Here is a 20,625-nt window from a genome sequence, read left to right on the forward strand (position 1 = left end):
ATAAATGTAGTCTTTTTTTAAGAGAGGTTATTCTGGGACTGGAATATATCCCAGCATGCCTCTGGTCCAGGACAGTAAACCAGAGTTGACACCAACAGAGAAAGTAAAATACATTGTACAGAAGAAATTAAAATCAAATGAGTGATGTTATATTTTACAGCTGTGTGTAACACCATAAATTATACTACCGTTTCTCATGAAACGAACACTGGTTACCTCTCCTCATGGCGTCGTACGTGAGCTGCACTTCAGTCAGTCTGTCGCTGTCGGCTTTGATTTTTAGATCCTCAACTTTTTCGATACCGACAGCAAACTGAAAATGGAAACAGACAAACAGATGTTGGTCACAGTCAATCTGAGGCTGATGTGAATGTTATTACTTCTGCAGGTATTTGGTTAAACTAAAGTAAACTAAAGCATTGAAACATTAAAATGTGCCAGATGAATTAGAATTACTGCATCTCAGTTGTTTGCCACTTCGCACCAGTCAGGTTGCTGTTCCTGAGCTGTGGTGTTGAACATTTTTTGCAGAATATTATGCCGTCACCGTGAAGCTGACCTTTGACCTTTTCGATATAAAATGTCTTCAGTTCATCATTTTATCCTGTTAGACATTTATGTGAATGTCTTTTGTCATACTTATCATGTAAATAGTTAAGTTATGGCCAAAAGTGTGTTTTGTGAGGTCACAGGGACCTGAGCTTTGACCTCTAATCAGTTCATCCTTGAGTCTTACTGGACATTTGTACCAAATTTGAAGAAATTCTTGAATTTCACTCAAAACCACGAATTGAACCTCATGGTGGCACTGGAGTTCAAGTGAGGAGGACCACCAAAGTCAGCAGGATTCCTCCTCGGGAGCATGAATGTCTCCGCCTAATTTAACGGCAATCCATCCATTAGCAGTTGAGTTATTTTAGCCTGGACCAAAGTGATGGATCAGCCTCACACTTGACATTGCCATACATCGTGTTGGAGCTATTTATTGACGTAGTGACTCTAAGCAACATCTCTTGGTCCTGAACTCATCGTGGGGGGGGGGGGTCAGGTTTCAGCTCCAAACTCTACAGTCGACTAAACTCAGCTGACTCTTGAGTCGAGTGGTGATTAAGCTAAAAATGTAAATATCCCACGTGTTTGATTAACACTTCCACCAGCGTTTGTGTTGGGAAAGTGTTTATCTCACTCAGCGTTACTGTGGTCGACGTTTATTAGCTGCTTTCAACTCATAAAAAAATAACTTAAAGCACGGAGGACTAAAATAGCCCCATAGAGCTGACTGTTGGACTGTTTTAGATAAAGGCTGCAGCAGGTGTTGCTAATAAAATGCCAGCCAATGAGCACGGCTTACCGCGGCACGCCAGTGATTCAGCAAATACACCGCACCGCCTGAGGAATGTGAGACTGAGAGCGGAAACAAATGTCCTTCATGGAGCCACGAGACGAGGATAAATCACGTCTACAGTCCTGGTTTATAAAACACAGAGGACATCACGCTTCATCTCCGAGAACTTTACTGCCTACAGGGAGGAGGTCAGAGGTCAGAGGTCACCGCCGTCTGACAATAGATGAACAGAGTGAGAGTCAGATTACAGTGAGCTGTGGTTACAATATCAACAGTCTCAATTAAAATGCTTTAAAACTAATGGACCTTTGTGATATATTCTGTTACTGTTACTGACATTATCCTAAAGGTTTCCAACTTTGTTCAAACCAGAGAAATCATTAAGTTTCCTCAAGGTAACGATGCGTTTCACTTGGTCGCCTGTCGCTATGAGTTCCAGGAGAGAGTCAGAGAGTGAGGAAGGAGGTCGGAGAACGAGACGAAACATAACTTGAAGAAAACTTTCGAACAATTCTGCTGCTGCGGCTAAATTAGCGAGAGTGGTGTTTAAAATGTGCTGCTTTATCATAACAACAGTTTGTAAATCTGCAGAGAGATATTTCTTCTCATGCAGCTGCAGAAGTCACAAGCTAGTTGGCGCCAGCTGTCAACAGTCAGCCTTCTTTGCAGCGAGTTCTTCGATGTCAGTTTGGTGTTTCACAGCCTTAATAATGAAAACAACAACTCCCATGATCCCACGCTACTTGTTCTTTTTGTTTTGCTTTGATTGAGACTGAATTTAAATGTCTTTCTGCAGGTTTGCGTCACATGGTTCAGAGTGATTTGCCCTGATCAGACCCTGATGTTTATTAAGGGCTTAAAGAGGTGAAGTATTTCAGTGAAGTAAAAGAAAGAAAGAAAGAGAAAAATCATCTTTTCACCCCCTTTATTAATTCTGTGAACCCTTGTTGAGGTCCTGACTCCCTGGTTGGAGCCGGTGAACTAAAGGAGATTTTCTTTGTGTCTGAAGAACTGGTGAGATAAGACAAATAAAAGATATATTGAGTTGTTTGAGACACAATTTCCTCAAAAACTGATTTGAAAAGTCTGGTTCAGTCAAATTCCCTCCTTAACTTTGCAGAAATATGCAGACTCTCAGGTACATTTTGGTACATTTAAGGTACATTTAAAGGGGTTACCCTCTGGAGAACAAGAACTGGAGCCAGGAAATTTAATGGCCAGAAGTTTTTGCTTCACAACAGCTTTAAAAAATCGGCTGAATTATTGTGGAGAAAATGATATGATTGCTGAAAGTGTAAATGAAGTTGTGCGTTAACATCGCTGATGTTCATACCTCGTGTGTTCGGCAGTAGAAGTCTGAAGTCAGCATCAGGACCTCCTGTCGTCTCTCCAGCAGGCGGAGGAGCAACAACCATCCCTCATTCAGAGATGCCCCCATGGCCTTGTACACTCCCTCCTCCTCCTCCTGTTTCTTGCTCCTCTTCTGCTCCATCATCCCTTCATCCCTCCTCCTCCTCTGCTTGGTCTGTCGGCTCTTCTCCACCACAGCCAGCACCTCCCTCTCATGTTTCTGGGATGACGACAACAGATTTTTAAAAAAAAGGGCATTCATGCTGGGATTACAGCACCAGCACCAGCTAGAAGACACAAGCTTCTCCGAAGGCCCTTTAATGTTAGCAAGAATCACAACGTTACTGTTTTAAAGCTAATCATCGTAGCCCGACCGTCTGTCACACTACTCCTGTGCTGCTTCACTGCTAAACTGTATGCCAGTTGTAGCCATTTCTTTGCAAAGGAATGATTTGTTTAATGTTGTTAGATGACAGGAACACACCTCGTTTTATCAGAACGATCGGTGAGAGAAATGTTGAGTGAAGTACTGCAGTGAGTTACAGACTCTAGTGGAGCAGAAGCTGGACAGGAAGCAGCGAGACGTCAGGACTTCGGCTCTATTTCTGTTCCGTCAGGTGACCTGACGCCACGTGTGTCTTTGTGTTTCTGTCTGTGTTTACCTTGAGTTTGTCCATCAGCTGCTGCTGTTCCTGGATCAGCGTCTGGTTTTCTTCCTGGTTCGATCCGATCTCACAGAGGCCTGGATGGACCTGGACCAGCTGGAGGTGGACCAGGGACCCACTCTGCACACACACACAAACATAAACACACACACTTTGTGAAAATGTTGTCACTTTAGATTGTTTTTAACTTTGTTTAGCTTTTTTCTCCACACAGTGACCTGCTGACCACTTTAGGTGAAGAGGAGCTGCATGTATCTGGCTACACGTGTGTGTGTGTGTGTGTGTGTGTGTGTGTGTGTGTGTGTGTGTGTGTGTGTGTGTGTGTGTGCGTTGCAGCATTCCTCAGGATGATACAGTATCTCTGGCATGTCGACTGAAAAGAGCATGTGACGCGTGACCACACACACACACACACACACACACACACACACACACACACTTTAAAAACAATAACCAGAGTGTTGAGAACTAAAATCCCACATACACGAACACATTTTTAAATACACACTCACCTTCAAAACACTGAGAGGCATCAGCTGTTAGCCTCACACACACATACACACACACACACTGCTCTCTTCCCTTTACAGCAGCAGCAGCATCAGTAAATAGTTTGGCTATAACAGGAAACAGCACATGGACAGAAGTGACTGACTTCAGATGAAGTGAGAGATCGTCTCTCCTGAAGCAGCTTCATGAAACTCACTGACTAACAGAAATGCAGCTAAATGAACTAATTTTAAAGAAGCTATTCTAACGTCAGACTGTTGGTTCGTTGGCTAATTCTGGAGCTGAAAGGTTGAAAAGGGCGAGTCTCAAGTTAGCAGCTCATTTAGTCTGATAGTCAGAGCAGCCTGAAACTGTACTCAAGTACAAGTAAGTTACTCGAGTAGAAGTAAAAGAAGTCGTCAAAATAACTACTTGAGTAACTAAAAAAGTTATTCACCCACAGACGTCTTCATCAGGTAAAGAAGTGAACACACACGATCACAGATCATCTCCTGATTGGATGATCCACCACATCCACACCAGGACATTATTCACATACAGCATTATAAATAAAGTATCTCGTTATGTTCTTCAGCTGTCGTCTCTTATTTCATCTTATGATTTGGCAAATAAATCATGGTAAGTAAAGAAAGCGTGTCCACATGTTACAGTGTCTTATAGATCCATCATGAGATCATTTTACTGTGTGAGTGATCGCACTAGTGTTAGGATTTTATTTCAGATGTGGCCTTTTTACTGAGTAGGAAACTGTATTAGTCAGAAATGACTGATCTGATCTGGTTGATGTGACTTTATTCTCCCACCTCATATCTTTCCTTTAAGTGAATCTGGAGACTGGTGTCAGTGAAGGTGGAGGCCTTGTTATCAGAGCTCAACAGGCTGAGTGCTTTGTGTCTCTTTACATACCTTCAGAACAGAGACGACAATCTGCGATTGGCCGGCCTGGATGGCGATAGTGCTGAGAGTGGTGAAAGACAGCTTCATGTTCCCACCTCCTCCTCCTCCTCCTCCTCCTCCTCCTGCCTTCTTTTGTCCTCCACATGTCACAGACTCTTCGATCTCTCCGATCGTCATGAGGAAAGACTAAATCCAGGAAACTGTTAGACCTTCTCCTTTCCTTCCTTCACTTCAAGCTCGTCTCATCAACAAGTGTCACACAATTCTCTGCCTCCAGGTTTTCAGGATATTCTTGTTCATTTAATTCCCTTTTCCTTGGTTTTCATTGTCGGCAGCTTCACATGCAGCAGTTCCCCAAACAGCTCCTGAAATCAGAGCTGCTCCAGTGCGTTGTGTCGGGAAGTGTCTGGTCTCCAGTTTGAATCGATCTGTGCTGGTTGTTTGTTGGTTTTTGTTCCCGACTGTCAAACCTCCCACTGAACAACAGAAAATATGAATTAAAGAAAAGGCTTCAATATAAATCGCTCCAGGGAAACAGTTAGATTCATTAACAGTTGAAGCCATTGCACTTCACGCTCCCTGCACCCAAACAGATCAAGAGCAGGATTAATGGTGTTAGCAGGTTTACATTCATAATGATTAAATCTCCTGTGTTGTATATGAGTGAAAAGAAGACTTCCTGTTCCTGACATTCAATTTTATTTGAAGGTTTTTTGTTGTTACGGTGAGAAAAACTTCAATATTTCACTGAGTAAGATGAGAAATGAAGATGAACTCTTTCCACTGATCAAACAGATGTTTTATATCACATGAGATTTGCTTGGGTTTGTTCGAAGCTTTTTAGTCTCGACAGAATAATTTCTAAATTTAAGAGTCAGATTTTATTCTCAAACAGGCACCAGATAAAAGACATGAAATATACAGGTACCTCTTCTGAACAATAAAGATTTCATAAAAGGTCTAAAAGTTAACAAATCATTTAGGAACGCTTCATAGATTAATCACCAATAATGAAAACAAATCTCTTTGGCCAGTGTTTATTCTTAAATAAATGTATAGACGTTAATCCATCAATAAATGAGATATTCATAAATCGAACCTGACAACCCAAACATTGGTCTAACGTGTAGTTATTAATATTACTTCAATCATTCACCTTTATGTATTCTGGAGGGATCACTGCGCCTCATTCACAACGACATCGAGTCCAACAAAACAACAAGGAGACATGCTGACAACGTAAAGACAGTCAGACAGCAGGTTCATCAAAAGCCACAGCAGCAAAATAAAAGAGAAATGTTGTGTGAAACAGTGAAATAACATTCAGAGACATAAAACCAGCGAAGCCCTGCAGCCAGAACAGAATAACTTAACAGATGAAATAAAATCATTGGAAATAAAACAGAAAGATAGATAATAAATGAAAGATAAGACAATCAATTAAAATGTGCATGTAATAAAATCAGTTATTTAAAACAATTACAACTGTTGGCTGGGAGGTTTATATTTCTGAAATGGCTAAAGGGTTTAAATGTATTGACTTAAAGACTTTAACAGAATTGTATAAAATGTTAACAATGAAGGAAAATACTTACAAACCGATACGAGTAATGATCATTTAAGGCGAGAGGCAGAGATCATTTTAAAAACAAAATAATAATGATAATCTGTCAGGAAACACCAAAAATGACCAAATGTGAGGATGAATGAGCAAAAAACTCAAGTGAGACATGATGAAAACTTTAATCCGATCAGTAGTTCACCTAGTTTATTGTTTTAAATTCATCATTTTAATTAATCAAGTTTAACTTTTCTTTCCTCACTGACAGAAAGTGAAGGATGAGGTTTGAGTTATCAAACACTTTTTAATTCACTTTTATCCCTTTTTAAAGTTTGTGATGACCTTCAGACACAAAATAACAAAGTAAATGTAAAACGAAAGACAAGAAAAGATTAGAAACAGTCGAGCAACGTACCTGAGCCTCGTCTCTGGAGATCATGCTGCTGCCGCTGAGACCAGAAACACTCTGAGAGGAAACACAGCTGAGAGAGAGAGAGAGGGAGGTGGTAAAAATAGACATGGTCCAGTTGGATTATCACGCTGCTGAATGACAGAGAGACATCTGCCTTCCATAAACAAACACTCGCTCTGTTTCAGTGACAGTGTAAATATATCTGCACGAACATAAAACATGATGAAGACACAAATCACAGAAGTCGTCACTGGTTCATCAGTTTAAAGCTGCTTCACCTCCATTTCTTCTACACCACATTCAAAAACACTCATGTTTTACTACGTGTCTGATAACTCAAATGAACTCTTACTTTGTCTTTGCAGAGTCCGTTAAATATCTTTTAAAACTTTCTGCCTCTTTAATTTTTGGGACTCTGATATAATCCTGCCAGTGTTTAAGTGATTGACTGAACCGATGACAAATGTTCCAGTTCAGAGAATATAATAAGATATAAACAATTTTCTGTAAATTGTATTTAAAAACATTTTTCATCACACTCTCAGTTCAGCGCAGTAAATATGACTTTTGTGAAAACCTTTAAAAACAACATTCAAAATCAGATTTCACAAATTATTTATTCAGCATGTTTTTAAAACAACATTGTAAATGAATATCCACGGTCACAATCAGCCGCAGAGTCAATAACGAACAGAAATAAAAAAGGCAGAGTGGTGACTAATAATAAGCTTAAAAACAATCCTCTGTAAACATGGTGGCACCCGTTCCTGTGCCAGGCTTGACCTTTGACCCGTCCTTTAAGAAGCTCCTCTGCTGTAAAGTAAAACACTGAGGTCACCAGGCAGTTTTAGGATTTGCTTTGTAGAGACCGTAGTCTTCTTTCTTGAAGAACGCCACCTCCGTCTCATTCGCTGAAACGACAAACACAAAATTGTTAGATAATTTAACACTTTATTTACTTTTAATGTACTTTGAATTATGTTTCAAATGTCGAGGTTAAACTCAATTTAAGCATCGGTTAGAAGACACAGAGCAACAGCAAGAACACACAACACAAATAATAGATACAACTGTGAAACAATGAGTAAACAAATTCTTGTCTAATTCTAAATTTTCGAGGAATAAAAAAAGACGACTTCTTTCAACAAATTCTTAAATTTACTAACAACTTACATATAAAAAACTATCCTCACTTAATTTGCCACCCAATTAAATAAATCAATAACAATCCCAGTTTATTCAGCAGACTCCAGATGATCACACTGTCGATCAAAAAGCTGAACATTTACCGCCTCAGTCTGGTGGTAACGATCGTTCTCACAGTCTTCCAACTCCAGCTCTAATAATGTTGGATTTGGGGCGACGTAAACAGGAAGTAGAGCATAATGCTGTTTTGTTCACCTGTATTTGTTTGGCCGGCTCCATTTAAACTATCCTGAATTAGCTGTTAGCAGCGTGCTCATGGATGTACAGACAACTCTCACTGGATTACTGTGAGACTGACGAAAACTTAAAACATGATGTTTCTCAGGCAAGTTCCTTACATGCAAGGAGTGTCTTTTTGAAAACATGTTTTACTTTTTATAATGTCACACTGACATTTAACCTCTGACCTTTTATCATTTTATCCTATTAGACGTTTTTATGTAAAACGTTATCGTAATTATTGGATGAATTCTTGAGTTATGGCCAAAAATGTGATATACATGATCATATACGCACCAAGTCTGTTTGTTCAGATCTAACAGGGAGTGTGATTTTTAATGTGAACTGCTGGAATCTGGCACAAAGGCGCTGTGAGCTGTGTGTTGTGGCCACTGCTGCTCCATCTGCTTCCTGTTTGGACGAGCAGGTCAAACAGCTAAACTACCTTCCTGTTGTTACACTGACGTGCACCTGCAGTATCTGCGCCTCACACCTGTCCCTCCTCATCCTCTCTGGAGGCGCCTCACAGTTTGATATCTCCTGGTCAGTCCTGGAGTAAATCCTCCCTTCATGTTCTGATGCTCAGTTCTGTTGAAACTGTTTCAGAGAGGTGTTGATCCAACTGTATAATTATTTAAAATATATAGTTTATGGTGCCGTTGAACTCTGTTATATTTAGAGGTGTTTCTCATATCTATCCACCTCATTTAACATCATAATATCCTTTATTACTGAGGTTTCATTTTAGGATCAAGTACACAGTTTTAACATCTACATTCACTGACAAGTGTAAACTAAGCGAGCGGTGTTTACTGTATATTATAGACATGTATATATGTATATATCCCACTTAATAAACAGCAGAGACAAACTTACTAACACCAGCAGCTCTGAGGGTTTGACCATTCTGCAGAATGAGCTTCTCATCGTCGTCTAAACTCATCACCAACTCGTTCGTCTGCAAGAAAAAAAAGTTTCAACTTTAATGGGAACTTCTGATTTCAAAGAGCCACAGAAGTCACAGACGACACGTATAAAACAATCTAATTCAGAAATGTTCAGCTCCTTTCATGGAGAAATCCTGAATCTTTTAGCTGATCGTTGGCTCAACCAATCACATCTCTTACGCTCCACCAGCTGCAGACCTGCCAACCTTGAAGAAATGTTATGCGTACTACATTTATTTTATGACTTTAGTTACTAGTTACTTTGCAGATTACACAAATTTATATTTCTGTTTATAAAACATTCTGATTATCAGAAAAATGCTGAATATCGGATCCGATCAGCGTCCAGGTGGGTAACTGGTTGACCCGGAGTACATAGTTTATATATACATACACAAATATATGAATTGTTTACCTTATTTTCATACTTAAGTTTACTTTAATATCAGATGTTTTAAGACTTTTACTCAGGTACTTCTCACATGGGTGTGTTTCACTTTTATCAAAGTAATATTGTAACGCCGTATCTTAAAAAAGTAAAGATATGGTGACTCAAGTATAACTTTTGGGTACTTCTATCAACACTGGCTGGAGGACGTTTGTCCTTCAGACAGCAGTGGGACTCTTGCTTTAGACTGATACCTTTGCTCCGTATGCTTGGTGGGTGATCTTCATGGTGTCTGAAAATACAGGAGACAGGAGTCAGATGGTGAACATGTGTTTTACCAGGTGTAAACATTTCAACATCCTCCGTTTTATCTGCGGAGATCAGAATAAATTAAAAACACGGGTTTTATCTTAAACTCTGGATTATATTGACACTACAAAACATGTATAATATGTTTAATCAATCTATCATCTTTTTTCACTACAATCAGACTTCATAGTTTTGAATATTATTATTTATCTCAGTTTTATCATGAATTTATGATGTGTTGTTTTTATCCTGATTGTTGCCGCCATTTTAGTTTTCTTGTTTTTATACTGATGGTGTGTGCTGGTTGTATTTTGACCTGCAGCAGCACTCTGTACCCATGTTCTGAAAAGTGCTGTACAAATAAAGTTTATTATTCAAATCAGAGCTGAAGCTTCAGTCTTCAAGAGCTGCTGTTAGTTTTAAAACCACCAGATGTCACTGTGCTGCCGAGTTCGACGCCTCAAAGCTTCATCACCAAACATCATCAGGAAAACTGATTCGTTACACCGACATCACAGGAGCACTCTGTAGCTTTGATGAAGAAAAGTTAATGAGAAGAGAAACATCTTCATTGGCTGATTTTTTCCCTTTTTACTGCTGAGCCTGAGCTCTGTGCAACAAATATGTGTACCTGAACTGTGTGTGCTTGTGTGTGTGTGTGTAAATGACAAATAAACCTCTTGAATCTTGAATCTCATACCGTTTTACTTTGTTTCTATGTGGCGGACCCTGCAAACTTTCTGGCTTTAAACAGTGGAACCTTATTTTCCTCGGAGAACAGCTTGTTTATTCACTTATGTGAAAAAAGAGTATTATTACCTCATTAATATTGTAAATACTAAAATTCTGAGTTTGATTTTTTTCTTTAAAATTACATAGAGCCCCTTTAAAGCAAACCATGTCAGATATACGTACCATAACCATATTTCTTGAAAGGAGGAGGAAGTCCTGCTCTTGTTGTGATATCTGGAAGAAATGTAAAGGTTTATCAAGATTTTAGCCTCAAGTTAGTGTCTATAGATAGTAACATGTCATACGTTATAATATACAAGCATTAGGAGGAGAGAATGTGAGATTTGTTAGAATAAAGTTACAACATTTGAGAAAAATTATAACAATAATAACAAAAATAAACAGACGCAAAAGTGTCTGTGAGTTAAGGCTGCAATTATCAATTATCTTCTCAATTACTTGATTAGTAGTTTGATCTATAGATATCTTTGGAGTGTTTATTACATATAAATACCGTTTATATTGTTCTTATGGCTTTTTCTAATTATTTATTATCACTGTTTTAAATTGATACTCTCCATTTTATCCCCTCTGCTGCTGTAATAATGCAAAGTTACTTGTTGTGGGACAAATAAAGGATTATTTTATCTTATAAAATGTCAGGAAATGGAAAATGTAAATCGAGACAAGTGTCAGTTTAATGTCACAGAGGAGAGAAACCAGAACACACTCACATTTAACAGCTGACAACAGAGAAGTTTTACTTTCTTTAAAGATACACAGATTAATCGATTATCAGAATAGTTGGTGGTTAATGTAATTGTTGACAACTAGTTAAGCAGCTAGGTGAGAATACCTGACTAACAGGCTGGCTGGAGGCTACAGGAGAGTCAGGAAATGCTAAAACATGCTAATGTCTCCAACCGCCCTGTAATGTGACCCAGACTCAAACTAATTTTGTCTCGTAACAAGAGGAAGCTGCGGCTCCAGTAGTCGCTCGTTAAGACATGATAAAGCCTGTCTTCCAACTGTCTCACCGTCCCTGACGAGCTGAATGAAGTCCTGCACGGTTTGGTCCAGATCGACTCGCTGAAACACGACCGGTCTGAAGTTTCTGTGCTCGAAGGACCTCACCAGCCGGACCGTGACCACAGGTTCCCCGGCCATGTCCCGCCGCTGACACTGAACTGCTCGACGGCTCTCGTCCTCAAACGCTGGCGCTTCCCTCAGGTGTGTCGCTCGGCAGGGTGTGTGCGGACCTGCGGCGTCGGTGTCATGGTGGGTGTGTTAGCATGTGTGTCGAGACAAGCCTGGGCTAGCAGCCTGAAGAGACCAGAGCAATCGAGGACGTTCAGCGATCGAGACCCGATGAGTCGATACCCGAGCGAGCGGTCTCTTTGTTCTTCGTGGGTTTTGGCGGGAATGTCTGTTTGTCGCCACCTGCCGTGTGGGAGTGTTTACAGCAGGGAGACACACGTGCTGCTGATTGACCCACAGATAACAACAACGTTTACTCTTTGTATGTGAAACGAGTACAATACGCGGTCCAGCCCACCATCAAATTATCTGAACACGTCGAACAATTTTACAGATAAATACAACCAATAAACGTCACTATGCTACATGTCACAGTGTTGTAACAAGTAACCAAACGTTATACTTGATTAAAACTAGCTTCACGTTCAAAGTGCAACATGTATTTGGCCAACTGTCAAATTCATTCTCAAAAAAACACGGAGCGTTTGAGTAATTGCTGCTGACTATAGCCGCCCCAAGCTAGTTAGCTTAGTTAGCCGTGCAGCTAGCCAGGGGCGGACTTACCATTAGGCAAAACTAGGCGGTTGCCTAGGGCCCCATAAAAATCCTCATACAATTATGGTTAATACAGTTATTACTTATTTGCGCATATTAATTATGTTTTTGATTAAAATCCTCTCGCTAAAATGCCAGCAGAATGCTAATCGTATTATGTGTGTGTCGGGCCCCCCTTCAGTCTCCACTACATTGGATCAGTCCATCTTACTGCGCATGTGCAGAACGGATCCAGGAAGACAGCAGCAAAACGAAAACAAACTGCGCGAAGTGGCGAGAGAAGAAGAGCAGAGTATAGAAGAGACAAGTAAAGAAAAGAGACAGATGAGAAGAAGCTGCCCCAGCCGAGCTGACAAGAGGAGAGAGAAGGAGGAAACAGAAAGCTGATCTCAAGTTACAGGAAGTGACGACTGTCTTCACTGCGGCAGCGGCAGCGGCAGCAACCCACACCTCTTGTTTTTACATTTTACGTCTGTTCATAATTTTTATTCATTTTTATACATTTTTATATGTAAATATTAGCATTTTAGCTCAATAGCTTCCAGGTCATGTGATCAATCGACTCAAAATCAGTGTGGGATCATGTAACTACACTGGCTGCATGAGATACACCTCTTGTTTTTACGTTTTACATCTCTAAATATTTTTTATTAATTTTTATATGTATATGGGTTTGAAATATGTAACCAGCAACGTAAATGATGTACAGTAGTGGAGTAGAAAGTGCAGTATTTGCCTCTGAGATACAGCGGAGCAGACAAAACTGAAGTTGCATGAAATCCTAATATGTCTAGTCAGCACTTGAGTAAATATACTGACACTTCACCACTGGGTCAGAGCCTGATACTGTGTTTGTGTGTTTGTTTTCAGAATGAGGGAGAGAGACAACGTGACAAAGGGACAGGAAGAGAGGGACAACAGGTAAAACACATAATACATGTGTATTCTGTTAAAACGTATGTGTCTGTATAATTGACCTGTTGTTTTGTGTGTTGTCTTCTCGTTTCAGAGGGCCCCATGCTGCCTTTGCCTTGGCCCCAAATTTCTTAAATCCGCCACTGCAGCTAGCTATCCCTTCTGAAGCCAAAACAACTCGACTTCCTGGCTGTGAATAATCTCTTCTTCTTCTCTCTTCCGTGTAGAGACTTCTGCCGACCGAGTCGGCTAACTTCCGGTTTAGCATCCGGCTAACTTGAATGAGGATAAAATGATTTAATCTTTTTTGCAGCTCTTCTAGACTTTCTAAAGTTTACACACACCAAGGACCAGAGAACAGCAAAAATAGAGAAAATAATTTATTAAAAGAGATAATTTCTTCAAACTTAACTTCATGTTGTAACTGAGGTGTTACAGGAGAGCAATATAAGACGACAGGGAAAATATACATATAGAAACACACCGATATATTTGTATAAACACTCACACACACACACACACACACACACACACACACACACACTCTGGCATACGTAATTACTTGTGTTTGTCCTCTAAAAAACGGACACATATTGAAATGAAATGTTTCTTAAATGTCGTAAACTGAAAAGTGTTAATGAAACATAAGGACTGAGGTCTTTATGATGAACAGATGTGCAGAATAAGATAAAACTATAAAGTGCTTACATGTGTTAATAATCATAATACAGAGCAGCTGTTATAATGTTGTCGGGTTTACCACCCTGTATAAATGTCTTGTAACGAACTGTTCTGATGGTGAAGGTAATGACATGAAGAAAAAGACAAACTGAGGTATTAATAAAGAATTATCACACTTGTTTTTTCATATAGACTTAAAGGAGTCTTTCACTCTGTCAACTGTTGAAGGCCTAAACTCAAAGTTTTCATTTGTGTTCAATGTTTCCAGGATAAACATTTCATTAAACAGAAGCTGAGAGCTCAAAATTGCAATCTGGTGCTGATTATAATGTTCAAGGAGGATATTTTATGCCATTATTGGATAATGACAATAGAGACATTACACGTAAAGAGGGAAGAGAGAAATTAACTTTTTCATATTACTTATTTTATTGGTTTCAAATCACGGGTCTAATAATTCTTTATTGGTCAACTGTTGGTCTTAAATATTATATTAATCCTACTTTCTTTACTTGTTTCCTTTCACATCTTATTTATTTTTATTGGTCGGTTGCTGATCTTAATTATTTTACTGTCTTAATGTTATTTTTAATTGTCTTAACGGAGTTCCCTCCAGTCTAATCTTTTATCTTATCTAGCAACTCACACTCTGCAGCACAAATCTAATATATTTATATAGATTTATATATAAAGTTTCGCCTGCTTGCTCTGTGCTGCCCCATTCGGTACTAATTATAGGTAAATTAGAGAATGATTATGATTACGTGATTCACTTAATATTCATTTCACTTCATGTTAAATTTCAAGCGCCGTACACAACAGCAGTCACACAAATATAATTCAACATGTTTTTGTTCTCTCAGGAAAAATTCTCCTTCTCTCTTCCTCCAGATCAATAATTAACTCAAAACAACCGATTAAATTAACTAAAGTAATTGTCGCAGATGCTGTCCTCTCTGTGATTAGTGCTAGTTTAAACAGTTCAATCCACGAAACGTTCTCAACATTATTCAGAAATATCAGACCTGTAAAATAAAATGTTAATCTCTCTTTTTTTTTTTGTCAACAGAAAATTGTGAAATGTGAATCTGGAACTGATATGAAACATGTCTACAATCCCTGAAATAACTCTTTTTATAACTATTATTATAAACTGATAAAAGATTTTATAAAAATGAACCAATCTTTAAAAGTGGTCAGAGTTAATGAAGGCCACAGCCGGATCAGCAGACCACAGCTCGTCTCTGTGTCTTGGTCTTGTTAGTGTAAACAGAGAAGTGTTAGTCGTGAAGGATTGTCCTGTTAAAGCTCGGAGGAGGTGACAGAGTTCAGACTCTCACAGAGAGAAAACACACCTCTGGATGGTCCGGATGAATTTCCCTTCTTATCTCTGGAACATTAAACATCACCAGGGTGTCGAGGAGGATCCTCTTCAGGTGGCTCCTGGTTGTTTGGGGGCCGGTGTCTCGGGCTCTCCCAGCCCCGGCGGATCTTTGTCAGTCTGAACATGAGGCACGGCAGAGCTAAGAAGGTCCGTCCGAGCAGGACGACGCAGGGCAGGATGAGGGCCAGCAGGTACACCGGGGGGAGGTAGTAAGGGTAGGCCCCGGGGAAGAAGGCAAAGTCCCAGCCGAAGAAGAGAGCGTGCATGATGGAGAGAGTCAAGGCGGCGTAACCGAGTCCGGACTGCAGACACACAAAGACAAGAGTTCATGTGACACAATAAAACAAAGAACTCTTCAGTCTTTACAATCACAAACAGATCCAAACTGGATCAGACTTAAAGATGCATTATTCATATTTGGGCCACTTCAGGACTCAACTTCACACCAAGCTGAACATCACACACTAGTTTGACACATTATAGTTCATTTACACATTCAACAGACTGTTGAAGTGAAGATGAGCTGAGCTGGAGGGCAAAGCTTTGGTCTGACCAGTTGATCCACATTCCTCTCTAACCTATAGCCACAAGCTTTAGGTAGTGACTGAAACAATGACCCCGATAAGAGTAAGAAAATGGTTGGAGTCATGTTTGTTTGTGTCTATGTTCTCTCTTCTTTTAGCTCTGCTTTTGGTCTCCACCACCTCTTTAGCTGCTAAACACTCCACTATGTTCAGCAGCTAGTCTCTAACTGTGACCAGCTGCCTGCTGATGACTGAAGAGTCCAGTCGAGCTCTGAGGGACAGTCTGTGATGATTCATGCAGTAAACAAACACCACAGGAAGGTTGTCAGAAGAGTTAGGGACAGCTTGGCTTAATTCAAAATCTGTATGAGAGTTGTAGAAACGTATGTGTCTGTATGTTAGAAGACCGGACAAATACTGAGACGACGACAGCTGCAGCAGATACGAACCAGAGACTTCATCTTTTCCTGCCACACCGCATGAGATAAACAAGTGATTCACAGCGTCGACTCTGCGTTTCTCTTCTCACACGAGGAATTTTCAGTTCAGTAAAACTAATAAACGATTCATCATTTCAATCTGCTGACCTGAACAAATGTGAACTCCCTCCAGTTGAGAGCGTTTCCCACAGAGGGCAGTGAGGTGATCGCCAGCAGAGTGAGGACTCCAAATCCCAGAATCCCACAGGAGAGGTAGAGATCTGACCTCCACACCATCTGCTCCGACCAAGAGTTCTCCACACCGGCCTTCACCTGAAAGTAAAGACACAGAAGTCAGAGCTGAGGGGGTCAGACTTCAGGTCGATGGTGTTCACCTGCTCCGACCTCACCTGGCGGTAGGCTGCGTTCAGCAGGTTGTATCCTGCAGCTCTCCTCAGTGTCAGACACATACTGTACACCGCATGAAGCACAGCACACAGGAAGCTCAGCAGGCCCAGCTCCTTCCTCCTGCACAGCCAGCGGTCCAGCCAATCAGGAAACCTCTTATATTTGGTTCCTCGGCCGAGCTGGAAGACCGCCGCCAGCAGACCTGAAGAGACGCAGAGAGTTAACACAGCTCAGCAGATATTCACATCCGACTGGGCCGAGATAAAGGAGCTGGATGAAAATCCTGCAGCTCATTCAGAAGTAGAAGAGACAGATCGACACCTGTCGCTGCCCTGCCCGCTGATAGACAGTAAGATAAGATACATCTTAATTCAGTGTACCGTCACACAGGACTCGTATTACCTGTGGACGTCTGGTCGTTTGTAATCATTTCGGAGGAAAAATATAAAAAGAAAAGAAAAAATATACCTACCATATTTTGGCAAACACAGAGGTCCTGTGATAATATAAGTCCCGTGTGAATCATGTTGATGATTTGGGGTTGTGTTTCTTTTTAAACTGCTGTTTCTTCCTGTCAGACAACTGAAAAATTGGGAAATTTGAGAAGCCGTCAGCAACTGTGCTGTGAAATCGGCTGTATTGATGTTCAAATGCTGTCAGAGACCAACGACGACACCAAAGTGCATCACCGAAGAGCAAAAATATTCAATTACATCATTCTTATGCAAAAAAAGAAAAGGAACATTCAAAAGTCCTCTTGTAAAACCAACAGACGGATGTGTGAAGTCATTTTGGGGAAAGTTAGTGAACGGTTTTGTTTTTCGGTGTTGCAGACTCGCCTGAAGCCGCTGCACACAGATCAGTGATCAGCTGACCAGCTCGTTCAGGTGAACATTAGGTTGTAGCTCGTCGTCTATCTTGGATGAATGAGCCGTCGTTTGTGTTTTGACATTTTGCTGATTTGTTATTAATCCTGGAAGTTCAAATCCACGAATATCATTCCAACTTTGTCATGATAATGATAAAGATCATATCATGATAATGCCAGAAAATATTCTGAGCTGCAATCAGAGAATTGTGAATTAATTTAATAGTTAACGACTAATCGATTAGTCGAATCATTAAATAATATGTAAATAATACCGTTCTGTTACCTGGCAGGTAGACCAGAGCCAGTGTCACCAGGGAGACGGCGGGCAGCGTCTCGTTGACCGTCACCAGTGGCAGTTCATAGAAGTTGTTCCTTCCTTCGTCGAGGTACGGCAGCAGGATGTTCCTCAGGAAGAGGTAACCATAGAAGAAGAGGAAGAGGAGGAAGGTGGTTAGGACGGGGCCTCCCCAGGAGGGGAAGAGGATGAGCGGGGCCTCCTCGATGTCTCTGGAGGCACACAGACCGCCCAGATCCACGGGGCTGAAGCCCAGACGACGGGCCAGCTGCAGCACCGTGGACTTGGAGTCGGAGCAGTCGCTGCAGATCAGCACCTGGAGGAGGATTCAAGGAACATTACCACTTTCCAGGTGTTGACGAGACACTTTTCACTGTTTTAATTAAGAATATATTTTATACTGACATCTCCTGCTCTTCAGCTCCACCTCACCTGTCTGCTTCCATCATGAGCTCCAGCCTGCAGCGCCCACGCAGACACCGAGTTGAAGCCCTTCACCACCCTGCTCTGTGGGAACAGCTCGGCCAGCCTCTCGGCGTTGGCCTGCCCTCCTCCGTTCAGCCCGGTGGCGTTGCTGACGTCCACCAGCACCTTGCCCTCCAGCTGCTCCCTCAGCCCCACCAGGGTGTGATAGTGCTCTGGGTAGACAGCAGTGAACACCACCCTCTCCGCCCTCTCCACCGCCTCCCTCTGTGTCAGCAGCTCCACCCCGGCAGGAAACAGACCCCTGGCTACACGGCGAGGGTCTCTGCTGCCCACCACCACCCTGAACCCACAGGCCACCAGCCGGCCGGAGAGGGAGCGGGAGAAGTCTCCAGAGCCGATGATGGAGATCACAGGGCCTCCGGGACCGCTGGGCTCTGACGGGTCAGGGGCAGAACTGGGCAACAAGGGGGTCTTCATGTCGGTCTGCATGATGAGCTGCAGGAGGAGACGATCACACCAGACAAGCGCTGTGACCTGATTAAATACATGATTAACTAAATATCATTTCATGTTATGTAGACGTGAACATGCTATAAGATCATTAATGAAGAACTTTCTCCGTCATTGTTCAGTTTTATTCATTTATTTTCTCTGTCAACAGTTTTCAGCTACGAAGTTTCTCAAGCTGCAGCGAATGTTTTACTGATTATTTAGATTCAGGTCTAATGACTGCTTTCATTATTATCTTTCTAATTAGTGTTGATTGATTTCTTGTTTTTCTGGTTTGTCGTTATTATTTTTGCTCTCTTACGTCATTGTTTGACATTATGATGTCATTGTTTGACATTATGATGTCACGACTTGTGTCGACCCCAGGGTGAGTCGCTGCTGCCTTGGTAAAGGCTGATGAGGATCCAAATGAACAAGTAAATAATCATCTTCAATCACATATAACCTCCTTTATGTATATAATATGTAACTTTGACCCATTCGATGGTTCGTCCTTCACATTGTCGATGTGTGTTACTGTTCACTGTCACTTTGAGACAGTATGTGTGTTACAGTTAAATGTCGATGCTGACCGTCGTTGTTCAGCTTGTTTTCCTTGTCTGAGCTGTTTGTCTTCAGTATGTGAACGCAGACAAGCTGCTTCTGACAGGCAGTGATACAACACAACAACACACCACACCACACCACACCACAACACAACACCACAACACAACACAACACAACACAACACAACACAACACAACACAACAACACAACAGTCTCTGCATGTTGACAATAATCAACAGTTGTGGGACGAGAATGCAAAAAAGAAAATCTACATCACACAAACAAACTGTGATTATTGTGCTGGGTTGTCTGTATTTTGTATTGTGGGTGTGGAAGCCTGTTTTTCTTGTGCAGCCTTTTAATGTAGTTGTATGTTGTGTAATGATAATAAACTCTCTAATCTAATCTGATCTAAGATAATTTACTTTTCTATCCAGCAGTAAAGAAACATTTCTCTTCAGCCAACACTTGTTCACAATCTCATTCATGTTTTGACACTTCAGAGGAAACTGATGCTCACACTGATTCTTTGATCACTTTAAATAAATCAAACATCTGACGGGAACATTCATGATGAGAGGAAGTGGAAGTGAAAACAGCTGAGAGACACAAAACTGAGAGGAAATCAAAAGTAAACATTATGAAACATTATGAAACACGTTACTGAGACTGTAACGCGTTACATTAAAACAACTCACCGAGTTGAGTCAGAGGATCCTCAGTGAGGCGGACAGGTGTGACTGAAGGTGAGCTCATGTAACGTCCGTGTGTCTCCTCTGTGTCTCCTGTCTGTCTGTGTGTCTCCTGTCTGTCTGTGTCTCTCCTGTGTGTCTCTCCTGTCTGTTGTCCTTCACTGCAAACGAAACTCTGCTCATCGTGCCGGTCACATGTTTCACATGCCCCGCCCACTGCTGCCTTCAGGTACTCACGGTGAGCTCGGACTTTTGGATTTTCGCGTTTCATAAAATGTAAGACTTTGAAACAATCAGCCTGTCAGTGGTGACAGTCATCACACTCACTGAGTGAAAACACGACACAGAAACTAGAAGCTGAAAAGAGACACGTCGTTGTCCTGTTGATTGTGACGTTTTTTAAGTTGACGTTGTAAAATAAAGTAGAATATAGTTTTTGTTTGTCTCTTTTTAATGTCAGCTGGAAACACTTCCTGTTGTCACCTCTGCTACACGTGTCGTCATGTCAGTGAAGCTGTTTTCTTACTTTCCTCCTTTTAGTCTGTTTGTATGTTTTCCCCTTCAGTCGCAGTGCATTGAACTGTCAGGGCCACCGTAGAGT

The 20,625-nt window shown here is 41.1% G+C and overlaps 3 protein-coding genes across 13 annotated transcripts in view; all 3 read right to left on the reverse strand.

Annotated features, from left to right (window-relative positions):
* Window positions 1-12,809, reverse strand: part of LOC311262499 (uncharacterized protein) — a 39,217-nt gene extending 26,408 nt beyond the window's left edge. For 2 of the 7 annotated variants that reach the window (XM_084361926.1, XM_084361920.1), the window contains exons 1-6: window positions 6,744-7,260; window positions 5,924-5,998; window positions 4,777-5,243; window positions 3,358-3,480; window positions 2,679-2,915; window positions 217-313 (exon numbers count right to left, since the gene is read on the reverse strand). In XM_084361926.1, the coding sequence (XP_084218052.1) occupies window positions 217-313; window positions 2,679-2,915; window positions 3,358-3,480; window positions 4,777-4,944 (625 nt within the window). In that variant the 5' untranslated portion in view covers window positions 4,945-5,243; window positions 5,924-5,998; window positions 6,744-7,260. Of the gene's footprint in view, window positions 1-216; window positions 314-2,678; window positions 2,916-3,357; window positions 3,481-4,776; window positions 5,244-5,923; window positions 6,334-6,743; window positions 7,261-12,564 lie in introns of those variants that run through there. The other 5 variants (XM_084361922.1, XM_084361925.1, XM_084361924.1 and 2 more) reach the window with 5 other exon arrangements.
* Window positions 7,339-12,372, reverse strand: cUnh2orf76 (chromosome Un C2orf76 homolog). Of its 4 annotated transcripts, none has more exons than XR_014623263.1 (6): window positions 11,579-12,372; window positions 10,725-10,775; window positions 9,755-9,792; window positions 9,042-9,123; window positions 8,659-8,762; window positions 7,339-7,651 (listed from the first exon to the last, which is right to left on the reverse strand). XR_014623263.1 is itself a non-coding variant. In XM_084361930.1 (5 exons), the coding sequence occupies exons 1-5, from the start codon at window positions 11,706-11,708 to the stop codon at window positions 7,575-7,577; spliced, it is 378 nt and encodes a 125-aa protein (XP_084218056.1). In that variant the 5' UTR covers window positions 11,709-12,339; the 3' UTR covers window positions 7,339-7,574. The 4 variants fall into 4 exon arrangements, 1 of the variants encoding a protein (XP_084218056.1); XR_014623264.1 differs by having other exon boundaries at window positions 7,564-7,651; window positions 8,637-8,762; XR_014623265.1 differs by having other exon boundaries at window positions 7,564-7,651; window positions 8,637-8,787; window positions 11,579-12,371.
* Window positions 12,810-13,635: 826 nt separating the features above from the next.
* On the reverse strand, window positions 13,636-20,156 carry steap3 (STEAP family member 3, metalloreductase). 2 transcript variants are annotated; one of them, XM_084361928.1, is made up of 6 exons: window positions 20,031-20,156; window positions 18,283-18,771; window positions 17,839-18,166; window positions 16,687-16,886; window positions 16,445-16,609; window positions 13,636-15,635 (listed from the first exon to the last, which is right to left on the reverse strand). In XM_084361928.1, the coding sequence occupies exons 2-6, from the start codon at window positions 18,763-18,765 to the stop codon at window positions 15,348-15,350; spliced, it is 1,464 nt and encodes a 487-aa protein (XP_084218054.1). In that variant the 5' UTR covers window positions 18,766-18,771; window positions 20,031-20,156; the 3' UTR covers window positions 13,636-15,347. The 2 variants fall into 2 exon arrangements, with proteins under 2 accessions (XP_084218054.1, XP_084218053.1); XM_084361927.1 differs by having other exon boundaries at window positions 18,283-18,810.
* Window positions 20,157-20,625: the final 469 nt, after the last annotated feature.

The sequence above is a fragment of the Pagrus pagrus genome, assembly GCF_965226575.1.
Source record: "Pagrus pagrus genome assembly, chromosome: 9".
In the NCBI taxonomy this organism is placed as follows: domain Eukaryota; kingdom Metazoa; phylum Chordata; class Actinopteri; order Spariformes; family Sparidae; genus Pagrus; species Pagrus pagrus.

Bases quoted from the DNA above. Each gene is read 5' to 3' on its own strand.
- cUnh2orf76 (XM_084361930.1), bottom strand. From the start codon at position 11,708: ATGGCCGGGGAACCTGTGGTCACGGTCCGGCTGGTGAGGTCCTTCGAG. The intron at 9,793-10,724 runs GTACGTATATCT...CTGTATTTTCAG, and splicing joins TTTCAAGAAATATGGTTATG to ACACCATGAAGATCACCCAC. The intron at 7,652-9,041 runs GTAAGTTTGTCT...TTGTCGTTTCAG, and splicing joins CCTCAGAGCTGCTGGTGTTA to CGAATGAGACGGAGGTGGCG.
- steap3 (XM_084361928.1), bottom strand. From the start codon at position 18,765: ATGCAGACCGACATGAAGACCCCCTTGTTGCCCAGTTCTGCCCCTGAC. The intron at 18,167-18,282 runs GTGAGGTGGAGC...ATCCTCCTCCAG, and splicing joins CTCATGATGGAAGCAGACAG to GTGCTGATCTGCAGCGACTG. The intron at 16,610-16,686 runs GTGAGGTCGGAG...CTTTACTTTCAG, and splicing joins TGAACGCAGCCTACCGCCAG to GTGAAGGCCGGTGTGGAGAA.